This window comes from Miscanthus floridulus, chromosome 18 (assembly GCF_019320115.1).
Source record: "Miscanthus floridulus cultivar M001 chromosome 18, ASM1932011v1, whole genome shotgun sequence".
NCBI classification, from domain to species: Eukaryota; Viridiplantae; Streptophyta; class Magnoliopsida; order Poales; family Poaceae; genus Miscanthus; species Miscanthus floridulus.
Window position 1 is genome coordinate 88,366,017 of NC_089597.1, and position 21,414 is coordinate 88,387,430.

The following is a 21,414-nucleotide window of genomic DNA, read 5'->3' on the forward strand; positions in this document are numbered from 1 at the left end:
TACCCGCCTTATATAGCTCGGGGGATAGGGTTATAGGTTGGTTGTTTCTATCCTGATCGGTTTACAAGATAGGAATTACAGAGCTTGCTAAATCTAGCATATATGAACATATTTTCCTTGATCACCAAGGATCTTCATGTAGCCTTGCGAGGCATGCCGACCTATGCCGTGCTCTTCGCGGCGTAGTCTTGTGGGCTGGGCCTCCCCTGGCGGCTCGGCCCATGTACAGCCCTGTGGCTATCGTGGGTTATACCCCCACACCGGGATATTACAGGAAGGCTCTTTGTTCTTGAGCTTTTTGTCATCCTAGATTTGTGTTAGTTTAGGAGAGGTTTGGAATCGAATGTCTTGAGGTAATCCAGGTATCGATCTTGTGCAAGTTTGTTTCCCTCTCTTTAAAATGGAATTTATCTTTCTTGGAGCTCTTTGTTCTTGAGGTATTTTTTATCTAATGTTTGGATTAAGTCGTTGGCATGACTTTAGAATGGTTCTGGATCTTTGGAACTTGGTCATATCAAAACTTGAAGCCTAGCTCTTATCTCCCAAATTCCTCCCCCAAAAAAGCCCTATTTTATTGCCTGTTTTTGTGGATTGCATGATTGTTTTGGGCTGAGGTTGTTAGGGTGTTCTTGATTGAATTCTTGGTGATATGTGGTTTTGGTAACATATCTAGTCTTGTCCTTCCATAGATTTCCCACAGGCTTTTGATGTTTCTTTACAAAACCCCATTTTAAGAGAGGAATTTCAAAATCCATGATCAAAGCTTGGACCTTTTTGGAAAAGATTGCTTTGTAATACCTTCATCTTCTACTCTCGTCTGATCATTTTTTAGATCATTCTCGTATTAACACCTGTTTGGATCCTGGAATGACTCCATCCAAAATTAGGGCCTGTTTGGTAGAGCTCCACCAAGGGAAAAAGTGAATATGGATCTGTGATTCACCTAGATCCATCGTGGAGCAGCTCCACCGTGGATCTGGGATTCACCAAAGTGTTTGGTACAGCTCCACCAACATCTCTATCTCACTTCCACCTTGACCCCACGCGTCAGGGAGCATAATGCAAAAATACATACTTCATCTTCTTCCTCCCGACATTTCACACGCAGGAAGTACGTGAGCTCGTGGCCACGGCTTGGGCACGGCCTCAGCGGGCGTGGCCTCGTCGGGCATGGCCCCAGAGCTCGCTGCCATGGCCATGGCGAGCGCTCGGCCCAGGAACTCGCGGCCACGCCATGGAGGGCACGCGGCCCGACTGGCGCGGCGCAGGGAGTGCGGGGAGCACGGGCCAGCAGGGCCGGTGGCGTAGGGCGCGTGTTCGCAAGCGGCTCACGCGCGGCGGTCGAAGACAGGCGCGTAGGCGAGTCGCGACAGAGAAGAACGGGGAAAAGAAAGAATGAACCGTTTTTCCCACTAATTAGTGGCATGGTGCGTAATTTTTTTCAACTCCACAAAATTTGGATTTGGTGGAGCACCCCTGAGGTGCTCCACCAATTTGGTGAATCTATGGCCAGATCCACCCTTTTGGTGGATCAGATCCACGGTGAAGTTGGTGGAGCTAGAACCGTTTGGTAAAAAAAAAGTGGATCTGAGTCTAGTTTTGGTGAATCCGTAGCTGACGAATCTCTACCAAATAGGCCTTATCCGATCCAAAAATTAAACCTCATTATTCTGTTTGGTTTGTATCAGCAGTTCCCTCCGTCCGTCGCCATGTAGTGCTCCTGCATGTAGTTCATTCCGCAGAAAATGGTAGACCGACCCATTCTGTTTGAGCTGATGTTGCATGAACCAAGCCGGCAAACCAAACACACTGTAAATGTTGTCCCGTTTTTGTTGTTGGTGTTCCCTAATGCGGCATCTGAAGCAGCGCAAGTCGACCAATAATAGCAAGAACACCACCGAGACACAAGCTAACCATGCACCCGCAGTTTATCTCGCACACTCAACAAAAGCTAAAAGTAGTACATGCGGCTTGTCTCCCTCCTCGCATCACCGCTCCCTAATTTTACCACACCTCTGTCGTGAGGCCCCGGACGTTAGTATATTCATCTCCGTTCCTCGGCGCTACGACCGAGAGCAATGGCGCTCACCGTCCTACCTTCATATACCTAGCAGTCTCGATCTGCATAGAAAGATAAAGGTAGGAGGAGGCGCAGTGGGGTGGTGGGTAGTGTTGATTATTTGTGAGGAGATATTGGAGTTATTATATATATTAGGTAAATAGATCGATATATAACCATGGAGGAGGGGTTCCGATGGAGCAGACCGGGCTCTTTCGTCCTGTACTTCGTGTTCTTCCTGTCCGCGGCCGTGTCGTCGGAGGCCAACATCGGCGACTTCGACGACTACTGGCGGCAGCGCAAGCTCATGGCCGATGCCGCGGCGGAGACCACGTACAAGCATGACCCGCTCGAGGTCACCAACCAACTCAACCGCGCAGTCCACAGGCAATTCAGACACAGCAGTCACATCGATCGTTCTTGAGTAGCATGCAATGCATGCCTGTTGAATAATGTGTGCCGTGGTGCATGCATTGCATGCAGATCCGTGGAGAAGGAGGACATGAGCACGAGGCGGGAGATGATGGGGCAGAAGAAGGGTAAGCTCAACGGGCCGTGCACGGCGACGAACCCGATCGACCGGTGCTGGCGGTGCCGGCAGGACTGGGCGACGGACCGGAAGCGGCTGGCGCGGTGCGCCAAGGGGTTCGGGCGCAACACCACAGGCGGGCTGGCCGGCAAGTTCTATGTGGTGACGGACGGCACCGACGACGACGTGGTGAACCCGCGGCCCGGCACGCTCCGTTGGGCCGTCATCCAGATCGAGCCGCTGTGGATCACCTTCGCCAAGACGATGATCATCACGCTCAAGGAGGAGCTCATCATCCGCGGCGACAAGACCATCGACGGCCGCGGCGCGCAGGTGCGCATCGCCAACGGCGCGCAGTTGACGGTGCAGTTCTCCAACAACGTCATCATCCACAACATCCACATCAACGACATCATGTCCTCCAACAAGAACGGCGGCAACATCAGGGACTCGCCGGACCACTTCGGCTGGCGCACCGTCTCCGACGGCGACGGCATCACCGTCTTCGGGTCCACCAACGTGTGGCTGGACCACCTCTCCCTGTCCAACTGCCAGGACGGGCTCATCGACGTCATCGCCAAGTCCACGGGCGTCACCATCTCCAACTGCCACATGACCAACCACAACGACGTCATGCTCTTCAGCTCCAGCGACAAGCATCCCGAGGACCAGATCATGCAGATCACCGTCGCCTTCAACCACTTCGGCAGAGGCCTCGTGCAGAGAATGCCAAGGTGCCGTTGGGGATTCTTCCACGTGGTGAACAACGACTACACGCACTGGCTCATGTACGCCATCGGCGGCAGCAAGGCCCCGACCATCATCAGCCAGGGCAACCGCTACATCGCGCCGCCGAACCTTGCGGCGAAGCTGGTCACCAAGCACCATGACGCGCCGGAGTCGGAGTGGAAGAACTGGGTGTGGCACTCGGAGAACGATCTCTTCATGGAGGGCGCCAACTTCACCGTCAGCGGCGGCCAGATCAACAGGCAGTTCCACAAGAAGGACCTCATCAAGCCCAAGCCCGGGTCCTACGTCACCAGGCTCACGCGATACGCCGGCTCCCTCGCCTGCAGGCCCGGCAAGCCCTGCTAGAGCCACCGTACCAGCTGGGACGGCTCACAGACCAGAGGCGGTTCATTTCGAATCAAACAACTAGATTTATAAGCCTTAATCTCATCACGTAAATTGGTTCGCACATGTACGTACTTAGCACCGATCGTTAAGAAACCTGTGGGGTCGATTCGAATTAACGACCCTGTAGGTTGTTGTAACATACTAAAATGCATTCGCCGGTCGCCATGTAGGAAACAGGGGAGTTGAAAGCGCGACAGACCAGAGAACGCGTCTGTGTGTGTACTGTGTTGAGGTCCTAGAGGAGAGGAAGAAAGAGTGCTCCTCAAAGAGAAGATGCACATATCCAAAGCCCCGGAATTAATTGCTCTGTTGTCGACTATGTCATTAGGTGTTTTCCATGTACAGTTTGCTTTCTCTCTCTCTATAAGTTATATCCCTTGGAAAAAATAGGGGAAATTCAAAGTCATAGCACACTCTTTACTAATTTGCAATCAATACGTGTTTCTTGTATTGCCAAAAAAGAAAGAAAGAAAGTTCGTCCCACGAGCTGTTTCTCTCGAAACCTCTCCCAGGCGAGGCGAAAACAGGGCTTGCAACTTCCCGTGCTCCCACCAGGCAGGAGCGTCGATCCCTCCGCCTACGGGTCGGGGGGGGGGGGGGGGGGGGGTTGTCTATGTCTCCTTGCCTGGCGGTATAGATTAGGTTTCTTTTGGGGTTTGTATCCCGGCGGCGTCTGCTCAGTGGAGGCGACGCGGCTTATGTGGAATAAGATTCTCCTCGTCCCGATCTACCTCGTGATCTTCTCCTCCGCAGATGATGATGGGCTTGTGAGGTGGAGGTCGACCGGATCTACAGCTTCAGTTTTCGGTGACTCATGTGTAGGAGAGATGATGTTGGCGGCGGGGAGGCTCGCGGGGAAGTTGTCAGGTTTGCGGTGGACAGGTATGATGGTCTGGCTCCCTCTTCTCCCGGTCTCCGCTGGGATAGCTAGATCTAGGCCCGGGTTTGCACGGGGTGTGTCCCCGGCCAATGTTTGCTAGAGTTCTTCTTCCCATTCATGTGGGATACTACTGTGGCTCTTCTCAAAGCCTCCGGGCGATGGTGCTCTCCTGGGCTTGCGGATGGGGTCGTCCGTCTCGGCTTTGTCCGGCAATGTGGTCGATGGCGGAAGTTGGCAAAAGGTGGCTACTCTGGTGGACACGAAGGCTCTCAAGGACTTCTTTTTATTTTTCTTTTTTGCTGAGGGCCTTTGTGTAGTTTGGATGGGGCAGCTTCCTCCCCAGTATCCTTTGCGTTTGTGTTCGTGTCTGTACGCTTATATGTACGTTTTCCTTACTTGTAATATATGCAGCGCATATTGTGATAAAAAATAAGCTTTTCTTTGGGACGCATGATTCTGGAAACGAATAGAGAAAGAATGTAGTAATAGAATATCCTGACATCTTGAATCATACTGATTGAATAATCATATAGGAAACTATAAGATCAAATGTTCGGATAGAGCGTAGAAAAAACACATGGTGGATTCCATGATAGAGAGTGACACAAAGAAAACTTTAGCATCTCCAAAAGCTCCTAAAAACAACTCTCTAATTCAGTTTTTAGCAAAAATACAAAAAATTAACCCTCTAGCAATTTCATATGTGTGTGCCTTCTGTGCTTGCTATTTGCCTAGGAGTTCTAATGAGTGCACGAATTTGGTTATCCTCACAAAGGTCGTAGCTGACTACTAGAGATGAGGTAGGCTAGGCAAGGTGGCCTAGTGCGGACCTCACCTAGGGGAGTCCCACTGACTCCGCATGTAGGAATGACAGGCTAGGAGCCCGAGTGGGACACGCTATCCTATGTATTGAGGATAGTCAATGCATGAGGGGAGAAGTACATAGACATGCTCTGGTGTCACACATGGATGAGCTATAGTGTAGGTCACGCTCTGCAATATAACTATGTTGTGAAGGGACCAGGTGTTGGTCATTACTCATACTATGTTAGCATTATGCTACCAAGTGCCACCAAGGGCCGACATTGTTCTACCTAACAAGTATGGCAGGAACTGTCCTCATTGTCCCTCAGATTCAGTTGAGCCCCAAAAGTCCATCAAAGTACATAAGATGACGCAAAAGAATTATAGCTACAGTAACTAATCAGATATATACTATAAAGCAATAGTACCACTGACTATAAGCAAACCGTCCATATGTAACCCATCCCTGCTCTAAATAAGATAGGGTGGGGAGCCCTCGCATAGGGGGCACGAGCCTGACTACGACCATGAGATCATCACATGATCCACAAAACTCCCACACTCATACTCGCATCCCATCCACCTACTCAACATCGAACTTAAGCACTTAGTGCGCAAGCAATACAAACTTTCTTCTTTCACTGGATGTAGGGCATCTCGCCTGAACTAGTATAAACTATTGTGCCTCGTATGATACCCCTTTGATTCTCTACTCAGGGACACCAAAATCACTCACCAGTGGTACGAAACACCAAAATGACCTCTACCCATTTAGTGTGGGTTTCTCTCTTCCATCATTTTTTTGTTTTGTGAAGCTAACTATTGGAGGAAGGCTAATATACGGCTCCCTATTCATTTTATTCACCTAGCATAATTATTGGTTTACCAAGTAATTTTTAAGAAGCTTATGGAGATGCTTTAAGGTTTGACTTCTTGGTAGAATTCCTCCAAAATTATATGGAACAAGTCATTCCATAGGAATTTTGTAGGAGGAATTCAATACTTTGTTCTAAAGGGCTTCATAAGAAAGTTTCCTATAGGATTCCAATCCTCAGGAATTCTTCCATTCTCCTTTATTTCAAAGGGGTCTACAGAAATCAATCTTATGTAGTGTTATCGCATTTACATGCCGTTTAAACACAACACAGTGACCAATCATGTTAGTTTAATTGGTCATTTATCCCATTCAATTGGTTGTGCAGCCCGTTTAAGTGGTTTATGGTCTCAATTATGGAAAGCATGTCTATAGTATAATGGGATAATCAAATTTATTATAGTTACCAAACATGAAGATTATTAGATAAAATGGTGTGCATATTAATAAGCTATTCAAAGAAGAATATTTGGTGAAGTACAATGATAAAAAGATGATATTCAAATTGAAGAAATGGATTTCAAATGTGGATATATTTTTATACAAAGCAGGGTTTAACTTGAGATTGACAAGATAAAGTGGATATTTAAGCATGGTGTAAGGATCATGTGCTATATACATGAACATGTTTGGTTTTGGTGATTTAGATGACAAAAGAATCACTAGGACTAACCTGTGTGTTAAGGTCTGTTCACATATTTTCTAAGGTCCTAGGGATGCAAGAAATCAAAAACAAAGGAAGACATTAAAGTTGAGACAAATAGAGGGTTGAATTAGACTTGTCTCATGAAATTATAGTTGTCAAAGTATAGTGGTATCGGTTTCAAGGTATAGAGCACTTCATAAGCTATCCTACAAGTCCAAAATCATCAAAATTAATTTGGAGTCCGAAGTTAGAAGATATGTCCAAACTACCAAAGCATCAACAAGTTGCCAACTTAGTGGTGTTCACCAGATCGTCTCATGGGACTTTTATTGATCCAGTGCAGATTTTTTTTATAATATTCTAGAGAATTTCACAAGATCTCAAAACAAGTACAAGATCATCAAAAAAAAGTGTTTGGATCTAGGGGATATGGCCAAATTACCAAGAAGTCTATGTGCTGAACACATGACAATCTAATGGATAATCAGGCACATTCTCTGATTGTCTGGTGCATTATTTAGGAGGGGAAACTAGACGAATCCTAGACACATGGCAGCCGTAGAAGGAATCTTGAGCGGTAGTGTTGTGGTTCAAGGGTGAAGGGCGACTAGGCAGGCCGGCTTTGGCCTAAGAAATCTAGTTTTGAGCCTAGAAATTTTGTTTCTATAGATTTTGCACTAAAGCACATGGTTTATGCCATGGAAGGCTAGTTCTCTTCTGTTTTTTCACCCAGGTCTCTATTGAGAGATGTCATGGCACCTACCGATCTAGGGAGGTCACTTCCTCCCTATAGGTGGTGCCAAATGATAAAAGAGAGTAGGAATATTCCTTGGAATCATGGAGGAGGTTCTCCATTCTCCCAAGAAACATTCCACCATAAATAGATACACTCACCCTCACTTGTGACACACTCACTACACACACTTGTATCACGGTTCCATACTACTCTAGTAATGTCCCTTCAGATGGTTTCTCCCATCTAATTGTAGTTTAGAAAAGAATAGGGAGCAAGGGTGAAGGTACGTTGTGCCTTGTGGGTGCAGATGCACCACCCTAAAAAAATTCACCTTATAGCACCTAAGATTTGGCCTTATATGCACCACCTATAGCCCAATAAGCTACACAACCCACACAGCCTAGCCATCCAATCAAAGAAGCGTAGGAAGGCCGATGAGGCTAGAGGCCAGCTAAGCTATAGGCTTCCTAGTCACAATCGCACGGCCAGCCGGCTGGTCTACCAATTAGCTTGGTCCTTTTAGTAGAACCTTTGCCAGGCCTTCCTAACCCATGTCTCATCTCTCTCCGTGGTTAGTGGAACAACGTTCTGCATTAAGTAACCTTATGTAAACTTGATCCTTGATTCTTTAGATTACCCAGGAAAACCTTAGGAAACTTGTCACAGAATCGACCAATTTATAAGAGCACAAGTACAATGGCAGCCCGCAAGTGGTCGCATTGTCATACTTGAGCCCATATAAACCCGGTAGTCCGTCGAGTACCACGATGGGTCTCGATAAACGATCCACAAACAACCAAGACCGTACATGATTCAACATACATGTCACATATTACATAAAGTTCGCATATACATTTCCATCATCAGAGTATGAAACAAAGTTATTACAAATCAAGTTTGATAGATAATAGCGGAAGCAAATTAAGTTTGAAAGTAGCATTTGCCAACATAGTTTAGTACAGTGCCAACATACGATCACAGTCCACAAAAGCATATAGAAGGATTAATACAGAAGCCTGCCCAAGGCTTACTCCTCATCCACAGCGGGATAGAAGCAACTCTTGTAATAACCATGATAAACTGTGCCATCTGCAACAATGGGAAATAAAACCCTGAGTACGAGAAGGTACTCAGCTAGACTTACCCGTCATAAACTAGAAATGAATTGACTCCAAGGATTATGCAAGGCTATATAAGTGGTTGTAGCTTGACAACATTTTGCGTAAGAAGCGATTAACTTAGTTATACAATTCAGATTCCGTTATCAAGTTAATTATGACTATCCATCTCTAAATTAGCAACTATCCTATGCCAAACATGTGATAAATCATTTTAGGAGCATACAATAGTAACCATAGCAGGTATAGAAATTTCATGTTTATCTGAACCATAATATTCCATAATACAATTACTACGAGGTTGGAGCTAGCCAAGTTTCTCACTATTCGGGAGAGATGGCAATTCGAATCGATTTTAACCAACTGGAAATTTATTCCTAACACAAACCCGGGTCTACCAGCCACGGTAGCATTAGGTCACCTTTGATACAACTCAAGTACATATTTCGTGGGTTCGCCCAGCGTCGCACAGGGACACCAAATGCCAGGACGTTCAGGCCCAGCCTACCCTTGGGCTCAGTCTGGCTCCCCACACATCCTTACTACCATCCAAGTGTGCACTCTTATAGAGCGGGGCTCGGCCTGAGTTGAGCTACTCGGCTTCACAGTCGAAATGAGTTATCCGACCAGCTAAGTGATAGGCATGCGTTCAATCTTATCAAAAAGTCCAACAACGGTACGGTCCTTAATTGGCACAGACAGAATCACATGAGTCAACCTACCATAGACTCCGTCCGACCTCGATTTACATTATCCCATAGTTCTTTTCCACGATAGCAAATATAGCCAACCGTGCTTCGGTATTCACCTATATCTCGTAGCCCGACTTCTACCGGTTTAATCATGGCTAAGCATATATTTGATCCTGGACCTACATAGGGTTAAAGGTATATTTCTGGAGAAGGAAATCATATGCATCAAGGGGTTCCAATCAACTCTTATAACCTAATGCATCAATCGTAAAGGACTCGAGTAATATTTTGTAAAATACTGGGAGATTTAGAATGCTCTAGGGCTTGCCTTTCATAAAGGAAGTGGGGCGGTGGTCAGGGCACTCTGGAAGCTCTTCTAGGGTCTGCTCCTCACCTTCGGGAGCTGCGGCTTGAGGAATCTCCTACTGGTCCCCTTCCTCTCCTTCGTTGAACTCCAGCAACGTTATCTCCTCTGTCGATCCTAGATGCATGAGTATGGCATAAGATATTGCGAATGCATACTTGCTGACAAGTATAGTATGATGATACATGATGAATGGATTCTTGTAAGTATTCTTAACAGCATGGTATTAAAGTAATAACAAGTGCATCACATTTTACTAAGTATGTACATATCTCTTCTTGATTACTTAATCAAACACTTCAACAATTCATTTACTATACCACAAAACAGTAGCTATTTGTTTTGCTCATAACTAAAGTTCTACTTATCCAAATGTTATGATCTTGAACTTTATGGAAAGCTTATAAAATTGTCTACAACTCTTATTTAATCACAAAAGGCTAATTCGCAATCTATCTTAACCAAAACAAACAATCAATCCAGTGCTATCCAGAAATTCCAAAGAACGAGCATTTCGGAATACTAACTTTAAACAGCTATAACTCCAAAACCCTTTGGCCTATTGTCCTAAAATTTTGACACAAGATATATGAAGAAGTGACCTACAACTTTGTTATTAACTATTTTTATAGCAAACAACATTCTTGCTATGCTACATACCAAACCACAGAATCTGTCCGAAAACCCTACTCACCCGAATTATAAAGCAACGATATTTCTATTGCATATAAATATTCCAAATTTGACCTCACAAATCATACCAACAGTACAAGGACATCAGATACACTCAAGAAAACATAATGACCATTCCTAAACTATTTATTTAAATGCCTTTATCAATTTACTAAGATATATAGGTTAAATAATAAATATATACCAAATGTACATCATAAATTCTCAGAATTTTACAGTGGCTTACTAGTGCTACCAATAGACTACTATAAAAGTTTCATGTCATTTTACCAAGCAAAACATCCTATGCAAAAATGACAAGGCATAAAGGCTTAAAATAACATAAATAGGAAACCCTAGTGAAAAGTATCAAGCAACATATTTTATATTTTTCTTAGCATCCATAAGGTACTAGAACAACCTCTAATAAATTTCATGAGCATTGAATTCATAGATAATTTATAACAATTCACACAAGGATCACCTAATTATAAAAGAAAAATCTATAACTCAAAAACTATTCATGCATTGACCCTCAATTTTTTACCAAAGCTTATACTTATCAAGAAAAGCTCACCATATAAATTTCATAATTTTTAGAGCACAGGAACTCTAGATATAAATTAAACAAGTTTGCATTCATTTAAAAACACATTTCAAGTTTCAATTTAATTCTTCTAGAAACTCTACTACAAGTGCTAATATTATATTTTTCCTAAATACTACACTTCACCAAGATCCTAACAAAATTTGAACTACCAAATTTGGATCTACCAAACTCTAGATATAAATTTTTCAAAACAACATGAAATCTGGAAATAATTGAGCTATCCTACAACTCTACAGTCACTGACAGACGGGACCCGCTGGTCAGTTGACCCCACATGTCAGCGAGACAAAACAGAGCAGCGGTGCTGGATCGACGCGGACCGGCCACAGCTCGTCGCCGGTGAGCTCTCCGGCGAAACCAAGTGGATCTACGTGATCTACAGACCAAGGCGCATTGGGTGACCTAGGTGGTGGAGTTGCGCGTGCACAGGAGAGTGCTCGTCGCCGTTCATGGCAGCACAGCGACGCGGTGCTATGGTGTGCCGGCCATGGAAGGCCATGATGAAGCTCGGCAAGAGGCGCATGAGATCCGTGGTGACTAAGCGACGCTATATCTACTTCACAAACCAGACGAGAGGCTCCGATGAGCTCTGGCCACGGCGCGGTGGTGCGAAGGTGAGAGCGCGGTGGCGCGGGTCGCCGTGTTCCGCGTCGGCGAGACCACTAACGGTGGTAACATCATAACATGAGCTAACACCCATCCTAACCAAGCCGTAACGCACACAACCGGAAGCAACGCACGCATGAGCCAAGCAGTGGCGAGTTCGCCGTGGAGGCAGTCATGGCGGCCGAGATCTCCGGCCAGAGGGAAATGGCGAATACGCCCTCACCGAAGCTCTTCTGACGCTGCAATCACGTCGCGGTGAAGGTGGACGTGGCGCAGCTATGGGCAGGATGGAGGCGATGGCAGTGCGGTGGAGCGCATGCGAGGCGATGGTGGAGGTAGTGCGGTGCTCGGCGGTGCTGTGCTCTTCCACGACGAGAGGCAGGGCTAGCACTAGAGAGTGAGAGAGCGGGCGGGAGTGAGTGGGAATGGAGCGCGGTGTGGTGCAGATAATGGCTGCTAGCGCACGGTGTCGAGGGCCAGGCATCGGCCAATGGTGGCCACACGGCAGCTAGGCTCTATCCATGGTCGGCCATGACAGAGCGCGGCGCAGCGTTCATCAGCGCCTGAACCCGAGCCTGACGACATGATTTGAAGGCGATCAAACTCTTTATTCGTAGCTCCTTCTTGCAAATAATTTGAACAGAATTTGTAGACCTATGTACCAGCTACAATTCTTCTTAAACGATCAAGACCTAATTTTCAATGGTTAAGGAGTAATATCATCTCAAAGCTAGTTGCGTCGGCACTGTCAGTTAACTGACTTAGAAAAATTTTGCTAAGTGCTGAAAACAGTGAAAAGCTGATTCTTGTGAGCCCATTTCAAGCATGTTAGGAGCTAAACTAGTCTATGACCCAAACATAAAAGTTGTTCCTCTCATCAAATATTACAACTTTGCTTTAGTGACCACATCCATGCAAGGTCTCTATGACATAGTTCCAACTAGGTCAAACCTTCTTCATTCCACTGATGGTATACACTTAAACTATGACTTAGTGACCCATTTAGCCCTAGCCATGAACACCAAAGTTGTTCATAATGACACTCTAAGCATGTTTAAGCTATTTATAAGGTCACACAATCATTTCATACATTGGTTACACATAAAGCTTTCTAGGTCAACATGCATAGCATCACTTAAGTACTTGATCAGGCAAAGTGATCTTCATGAACATTGTTCCACTAGTCATCCTAAGTATAGATATGATGTTTTAGTGACTCACATCCACCATCTACATGTATTCACTCATGGTCATATGCATATATACAAGGAAACATAAAATAACAAGCATGTTTCATATGTTTCAACCATTGTAAAAGCTTATTTATGAATGCTCGATGCTCATGCTCATGCTCATGCAATGCGAGTCAAATTATGCAAGCTCAACACCTAGGGTGTTACAAAACTCCTCTTTACCCACAAAAACATTTGTTTCTTCTTCCATCTTTATCCTCGGATAAACTTGATCCTTGATCAGTAAACTTCGTTTCTCTATGGAAATCAATACCTTGAAATACTCATAGGTGAAAGCTACATTAGTATCCGTGACCTTGCAGATATTTCTATGTATATTAACAGTGCCAACACTTTCTACCTAGGAAAGCAGCTTTCTAGTGGTTGGGTACACTATATAAGACATATGTTCCATTAATTGCCCTATGTAGTCCTACAAGAATTATCTTGGTTGAGTCATAGCCCTTATGATGTTAAAGCATATTGGTAAGGACTTATTAATTCTTGCAAACCTCGAAGTATGGATTCCACTTATGGACATGGAGTGGAGACCATTCAAAGGTTAGCCATCCTTCCCACCTCCCTAGATGCCATTGGAGCATAGGTAATCCAAGGTCAATCGAGGATGAACTGGCTCCTATGTAACATGAGCCAATGTAGTAGCAGCAACAAGCGCAGTGCCTCAAACAATCTGGTGATGTCGATGCCTTTTAGGATCTAGGTCTAGAATAACCAAGGATGTGGAATTTATATGGGTACACAACTACACATCATAAAGAACTACAAAATACGACTACAAACCTAAAGATTTGCCACACAAAGTGATGTGCCGCAAAGTGGACCTAGCAGTACTACTTAGTAAACTCAAGAAATAACAAAGTATCGACCTTTCTATGAAACCTCAATTATAATAGTGTAAAAGTTAGTTATTTTCCTATCTCAACCAAGGGGCTAAATCATCAGCCAATGTGAAAGCTCAAAGATTAATCAATGTGATGTCACATCACATGTTAGAATAGCAGCACATAACCATAACAAGTTTGAACCAAAAACCTAGATGTATCCATAGTGAAGAACTATCTCACACATCATCGAAACAACAAATTAGAGAGTTAAGCTATCCATAGCATCACATGCATGGGGAAGGCGAAGGATTGGATGTAGAAGAAATGAAATTGCAATCAAAAGCCACCACAATAGCATCGAAGTTGAGAGGAGATCTCAACAACACTGCAATAGGGAACGAAGGAGAGGAGAGGGAGGGATGAGAGCAAGCTCCTTCCATTGGTCCTTGTTGGATCCCCTCACAAAGGATGCCCTCAGCAAGGGCAAGCTCCTAGCCAGGAAACTTCGTGGGTAGTCTAGGCCTTTCCCACATGCAAGTGGGTGTCCCACGACCTCTCTCAAACCAGTCCCCACCGTCTTCACTATGGAGAGCTTTTGGCCAAAGGCCAAGGGCCTCTTGTCCTCATACAACGTTGGTGACCACTCAACAAGCTCAGTTGGTGTGATCTCTCAAGATTACAAGCTCCATGTATAGAAGCTTGGTGCACATAGGCACTAATAGGAAGGTGGTATGCAAATCTCTGGCGGTGACAGGTTTACCAGGCAAGGCTACATTACGATGGCTTAGAGAACACCACACCCTCCAATGAGCTGCCTTTCATTCTCGTCGCGAGCGTGCGATTGACAGTGGGAGAAGAGGCGGTGGGATCTCTAGATCCACTTGCGGGGAAGATGAGTTGTTGAAACCCTAGCCAATAGCATTGCCTTCGAGCAGTGACAGATCTAGGATTTTGTTAAAGGGTATGCCATACCAAAATTTCACATGTATTTCGGTAAACTCTATTTACCAACTCGGTAAACAGTTATAAAAATTTGCTACTCAATTTGGCATATAAGCAAGAAAAAATATGATAAGTCTTCAATTTATAGATTAGTTCCTCTATTTTTTATAAGGCACACACGTATATCAAGAATCAAACTTTAATATCTATGACCAATAACAAATTTGAATTATTATAATGTAAATTGGAATTTTTTTGTAATTAAATGTACTATTCAACTATCATACGTTCATAAATATTAATAATATAATATAATATAAATTAATGGTTACAGCATAATTTAGGAGACCGTGTCATGCGAAACTACACTGTTGATGTAGGAGTACAAAGTTGAAAAATTGCATGAAGTACAATACGAATATAACTCGCACTCACGTGATATTGATGTTGATCAATCTCGCTATAATATATACAAATATAACACCGCCGCAACTGTAGTCTGTACTCCACAAGTCCTTCCAATAGAGAGTATTCGTTTGTGGGCTGATCCTGCATGCGATGTGTCTCTTCTATCAAGTCGTAGATGACCGTGAGGCAGGCACGTGAATCTACTTGTGTGCGAGCGACGGCCCGTTCCAAGCGCGCGAGGTGCAATACGCATGCCATGCATGGCTAGATCGCAGGGTATGCCGTGGCGTATACGGCATACCTGCAGATCCGCCACTGCCTCCGAGGGGAAATGAATCAAGGAGGTGGTAACTCTATCAGTGGCACCACTTACAGAGTGGGTGTTGGCTCTTGCACGCTGAATGCAATGGCCGGGCCATGACCTGTAGTGCGGACGTAAGTGCACCCTTGCATAGCTAGACATATACCAGATTCACCTAGGGCCTGTTTGGTTCCTGCATCCACCTGAACCAGGCTGGCGGGATGCAGGGACCGACCGTTTGGTTGCCTGCTCATCTGGTTGAACCAGGTTCTGCGCGTGCACGAGGCACCCCGCGGCCAGGCTCTGCAGGAACGAGCAAATCGGTCGTTCCTGCCGACCTAGCTCGCTGGATGCTGCTGCTTTCACACCTAATGACACTATTAGTGTATGATTAGTGAATATCAAGTGATATTAATGTATTTTAAAGAGGTTTAAGACATAGTTAGATAAAATAAGTACTTTAGGAGTGTATTTGCATAAAATAAAAAAAATCATATTCATAACTTTGTAATATTTTAATCTTATGCAATATATCTTCGTACGAGCAACCAAACAGCATCTCTTCTCAGCCAGACTAAGTCGACGCAGTCAACCAAACATAACAAGGTCGCATGCACTCAGCCTGTCCCATGTGAGTCAAGCTCTCAGATACGAGCCAGGCTCTACTAGTACGCGAACCAAACAGGTCCCTAATAGCGGGATGCATGCTAGGTTCCTTTGAGAAAAGTGCTACGCTGCATTTGGCCTTTTTTTTTTTTTTTTTGAAGGAAATGATGTTCATAACATAGCGGCACGCAGGGCTATCCATGGATCCTTATACCACAGAGGATCGTCATCGCATACCCTGCATTCCTAGTCTCCTCTCGCATCCCAGATCGATCTGAACTCTGAACCCCCGACTTAACTCGTGACCTCCGCCTCTCCGTCCGGCCGGCCGGCGCGCGACCATGGCTCGTCCCCCACCCCAAACCCTACTTCTCCTCTTCCTCCTCCTCGGCTCGCTCGCCCCCGCTGTCACCGCGGTGGCGTTCTCGGGCCTCGACGCCTTCCTCGCGTCGGCAGCCGCGCGCGACCCGTCCGCCGGCAACGACACCTTCACCGCCCTCCCGGCCGCCCTCCGGCGCGCGCTCTCCGCCCGGACCTCCCTCCTCCCTTCCTTCCTTCTCAACCTCTCTGCCACCGTCCCCGTCCACGTCCGCCTCGCCGGCTCCTCCTTCCCGGCCTCCTCCGGGCGGTCCCTCCCTTCTCTCGTCAACGCCGCCGTCTCCTCAGCCCACTTCCTCTCCAGCCGCCGCCCACACCGTCTCGCGGTCTCCCACACCCTCCACCTTGACGTCACCGGCCCCGTCGCGGCGTCCAAGCTCGCCTCTAGCGCTGGCGCCGCCGTCCGCGCGCATCTCGACAAGTCCCCCGCGCCGTTCCACAATAACGCGCTCTCCGGCGTTCCCTACTCGCTTGTCGACGATCTCGTCGCCGAGGACTACCGCGCGCTCGCCGGCTCCGGCCTAGCTGAGGCCGTCTACATCTACTTGCTCGACCTTGGCAAGCAGCCGCGCCAGTATGCCTACACCGCGGCCTCCTCCGGCACTGACGCCTCCTCGCCTGGGTACTCCCGCTGCCTCGGCCCCGTCTGGGCTGGTAAGGATCGGTACATTTGGATCGACCTCGGTGCTGGTCCGGTGAACTACGGTCCGGCGCTCTCTGGCGATGGCGTGCTCCCCCGTGGTGAGTTCCACCCTCTTGCCACCCTTCACGGCAGGCCCAAGTCGGAGAAAGCTCTCCTCGCTGATCTTGCCTCGCTGGTTCTGAGTGCTTACAAGTCTTTGCTAGTGCCTTCGCTCAGAATTCCAGTGCATTATGAGAACTCGTTGCTTATTCGGTTCATTCACATCCATGGGGACCGGAAGGAAGAAGATGTGCTTGATTTCCGCGTGATTGAACAGTCAATTCGTGATGGGGATCTACCTTATGGTGGGCAGAGCTTGAAGTTTGATATGCATACGGTCAAGTACTCTGAATGCCCAATTTGCTCATTCGCAATTGCCCGGTCGACAAACTCGTTTACATCGAGGTTCCTGTTTGAGAACTACACATTGATAGTGAATGAATACTTGGACTCCAAGAGGTTGAGGCAGGTGCTGTCAGACTCAGCGGATGAGATACATCGTCTGGCTGGGGTCCACGAAAATTATGAACATGACAAGGTGGTGCCGGTTTTTGTTTTCGATTTGGATTATGATAAACTTTTGCCACTGGATAGGTACCACCAGGCAGTGGCATTTGGGGATATGGTGGTTGCTGTGAGGACGAGGAGCTCACAAACAGTAAGTGACTACACCTGTAATGGTCGACATGTGCTTACAATGACTAGAAATCTTGAGCGCCCAATCATCGGCTCAGTTCTGCAGAGCATGTGGGGGGTTTCACCCACGCATCTGTCATGGAGCCCTGAGCATAACGCCACGGTTGTTGATTACACTTGGAGCACTGGACATACACCATTTGGTCCTTTTTCAGAGACCAAATCACTGTCTTTTGTGCAGAAAGATGCAGCTCGTAGGAATGTTCTTCTCACAACCCTGAACTACACAATCACCAGCACAATAGATATTTTGGAGTCAATGGCGGCACATGGCGGGGAGAAAATACTTGTTAGAAAGAAAAGGCATGTTGAATTCATTCAGAGGTGGAATCTGCTCACGTATAAACTGGAGAAGGTGGTCTCAGCCATGTCACGCTTGGACTATGACAAAGCAATGTACTTTTTGAGGTCTTCAGACCATGATCTGTATGAAATTCACTCATTGGTGTATCAGGCATCACAGGAGCTGGAGGCTTCACTGGTTTGCTTCAAAGATCCGCCATTCCCATGGGTCTCTGTTTCCATGTCTGGAGTGTTTGTTTTTGGTTTCTTTTATGTGTACTCCAAAAGAGACAAGTTGTTTAGGAGCAAAAGGAAACAGTTTTGAGTTTGGGCAGCATTTTAGTTCATGGATACTGTCTGAATGTTTGAGCCTGGTCATTCCATAGTTAGACAGCTCTAAGGATGTTGCAACCCTGCATATTACATGGATCTGTATGTGTACAAGGGCTGCATCTTGTTTCAACCAGGTGAATTTACATGTATGAGATATACTGGATTCTTTTGAAGGAAGTAATACTTCCACTTGTCTTGTAAGTTCCATGGGCTTGATTTATCCTTGATACATACTGTTGACCTAGATATTTTAGAATTTATTTTGTACTGTGGGTTGTCCTATTTCCTTCGTTTTCTCTGAATGGATAACCTTGCAGATGTTGTGCTCATGTCTGGTTTTGGAATGCCAATTAATAGTAATGTACTAATGTTAGATGCTATAGAATGTCTTCTAAGGTCCTTTTGTCATTCTTTGTAATTGAAATATTTTAAATGACAGACCAATTTGCTAATCATATGTTGTTTTAAACTACACAAGAGGATTATGTCTAAGACAAATGTTATAGCTAGCACCTTCATAAGATTTGTGATATGGAAGCAGTGAATCGAAGTGATTTTTCTAGTTAAAAGCCTTCATATGATGACATGCATTTAATTTCAGTCCAGTTCTGTTTTATTTGTTTGCTAGCCCTCCACTCTGTTGCTACTGTATTGGCATATTAACCTCTGAGCTCATCCCATCCACGAGAATTTCTGCTGATCTGTTGTATATATGCCTTAACTAGCATATTGAGCATGGTTTACTACCATTTGTTTTAATTTCATATATTCCCTCCGTTCCAAATTATAAGACGTTTTGGCTTTTCTAGATGCATTGCTTTTACTATGTATGTAGACATCATACATCTAAATGCATAGCAAAAGCTATGTATATCTAGAAAAGCCAAGACATCTTATAATTTGAAATGAGGGAGTACTTGTCTATCAACATTGTAGGCTATTTATATATTGATTCTGACAGAAATTGGAAAAGGGGAGTCTTGTAATACTGAAAAAATGCAGGTTCAACGAAAAAAGAAACATAGAACTTTACAAAACTGCGCCATTTCACTAACCGGAGTCTAATAGTCTTGGTGTCTATGCATTTGAGATCTAAGGTTTAGAATGCTTGGAGTCAATTTTAGAATAGAGGATTGAAACTTAACCTTCAGTGTCCAGTGGAAGTGACTGCGATGTGCTATAGCTAGCTGAGATCACTGCCACTCCGGTTTCACGAACTAGCTTCCTTCCCTTTTGGAATACTTCACGACTATGTCAACCATTTTCCGAATAGCAGCTTGCAGTATTTCCATGTATTCGTTGTTCCTATTTGGGTTGTTCTTGTAGTGAAACTTTATTGTTCTGTAGTATATTTTGCATTGTTTTAGTAGTGAAAATATATTCTTCCATATGAAAATTTATCATTCCACGGTATATTTTGGATTGTTCAAGCAGTGAGAGCTTATTGTTCAGTATTATATTTGGTTGTTCCAATGGTGAGATTTATTGTTCCATATTTGATTGTTCTAGCTATGGAAAATTATTCGGCCTGTTTGCTGGTTGGTTTCTGGGCTGGTTGGTGCTGGTTTGTTGTGAGAGAAAAATACTATTGGCTGGCTGGTTTGGGCTGGCTGGTTTGGGTTTTTGTCTCGTTGTATATTTTGAATGCTCCAGTAGCCGAAGTTTTTTTTAAAAAAACTCAGTAGCCGAAGTTTTGGGTTCCCTCGTATTATTGGCACAAATCCCATATGCTTTTGAAACATTTTCCATTTATAAACTAGATCTTGTTTCTCGTGAAGCTAGGAGCAGTAATATTTTTACATCGAGCAACTTGTGCATATGGGCCGGCGGTTGGGTTTGCGTCGCCAGATTGATAAAAGGAAAAAGTCCATTTGATCCATCGACTATTGTCCTAGTCTGATTATTTTCTCATCGCAAAACGTCTGATTTCCCTCCAAAGGCAAAATCAGGTATTGTACACCCGAATGCAGCACAAGATCCCCCTGTTTGGATCCCTATAGATAGTAGTTATTTGCTAATAATTATATCTTTTGGATCCAAACATGTGTAGATAAATAGACTAGCTAATTGTTAGTTGAATCTTTAGATAACAACTATCCCACTAGTTAGAACAAATCAGATAATAAGGTATTAGCCAGCTAACTATTATCGGATAATGAATTTAAACAGGGCGTAAATCAGATATCGGACACCCTAAATTGTGCAATGCCATTTGACCCATCAACTATTGTCCTTGTCTAATTTTTTTCTCCAATCGCAAAAAGTTTTATTTACCCATCAACTATTGTCCTTGTCTGATTTTTTTCTCCAATTGCAAAATGTCTTATTTTCGTCCTTTCACAAAATCAGGTGTCGTACACCAGGAATTGTGCAACACTAGATTTTCCTCCAACCAAAAAATCAGATACCGTACACCCTAAATTGTGCAATACTAGGCAGATCGCCTCCCTCATTCTCGTTGGTTTTCTTGGCACGCGGACGTGCCTATTGGCTAATATTTGCTAATACGTTGCTCTTGGCTTTTGTAGATCTGCTAGGTGAACGGAAGCCCGAAAACGAACCATTTCCACCACTCCCTGATCCAATACCTCGCCGGTAATGGTTGGAATTCAGTAGTTTTCATGCTGCCATGAAAATAAAATAAGTTCAAATACATCGATTCTAGAACTTTGGTTTCTGAGTCCAATTTTCAATGGAGTTAGGTTCTCAGTAATTAGTAAATAATAATGCTGATATGTGAAGGGTGTATCGGTGTTCAACGACAATTGTTGTGGACGAAGGTAGTGGAGAAAAGATCTTTTGTATTTATCTTCATTGAGTACATTTAAAATTCCCTGGGATAGAAGAAGAAACACAAAGTATCTGCTATGTTTGCTCTTTTTCTGTATTATTACAACTTGCCTACATTAGTTCCCCCGATCCAACCAACCAGCCCCAACCAGTGCCTAGGTCAATCGTGAACTGGTTGGGAAGTTCTGTTGA

The 21,414-nt window shown here is 44.9% G+C and overlaps 2 protein-coding genes across 2 annotated transcripts; both read left to right on the plus strand.

Annotated features, from left to right (window-relative positions):
* Positions 1-2,027: 2,027 nt before the first annotated feature.
* Positions 2,028-4,096, plus strand: LOC136521486 (pectate lyase-like). The gene is made up of 2 exons (XM_066515234.1): positions 2,028-2,446; positions 2,543-4,096. Exons 1-2 carry the CDS (start codon positions 2,238-2,240, stop codon positions 3,681-3,683), a joined length of 1,350 nt encoding a protein of 449 aa, XP_066371331.1. The 5' UTR covers positions 2,028-2,237; the 3' UTR covers positions 3,684-4,096.
* Positions 4,097-16,324: 12,228 nt separating this feature from the next.
* LOC136520680 (uncharacterized) lies at positions 16,325-18,692 on the plus strand. The gene has a single exon (XM_066514300.1). It carries the CDS (start codon positions 16,403-16,405, stop codon positions 18,422-18,424), a length of 2,022 nt encoding a protein of 673 aa, XP_066370397.1. The 5' UTR covers positions 16,325-16,402; the 3' UTR covers positions 18,425-18,692.
* The last annotated feature ends 2,722 nt before the right edge of the window (positions 18,693-21,414 follow it).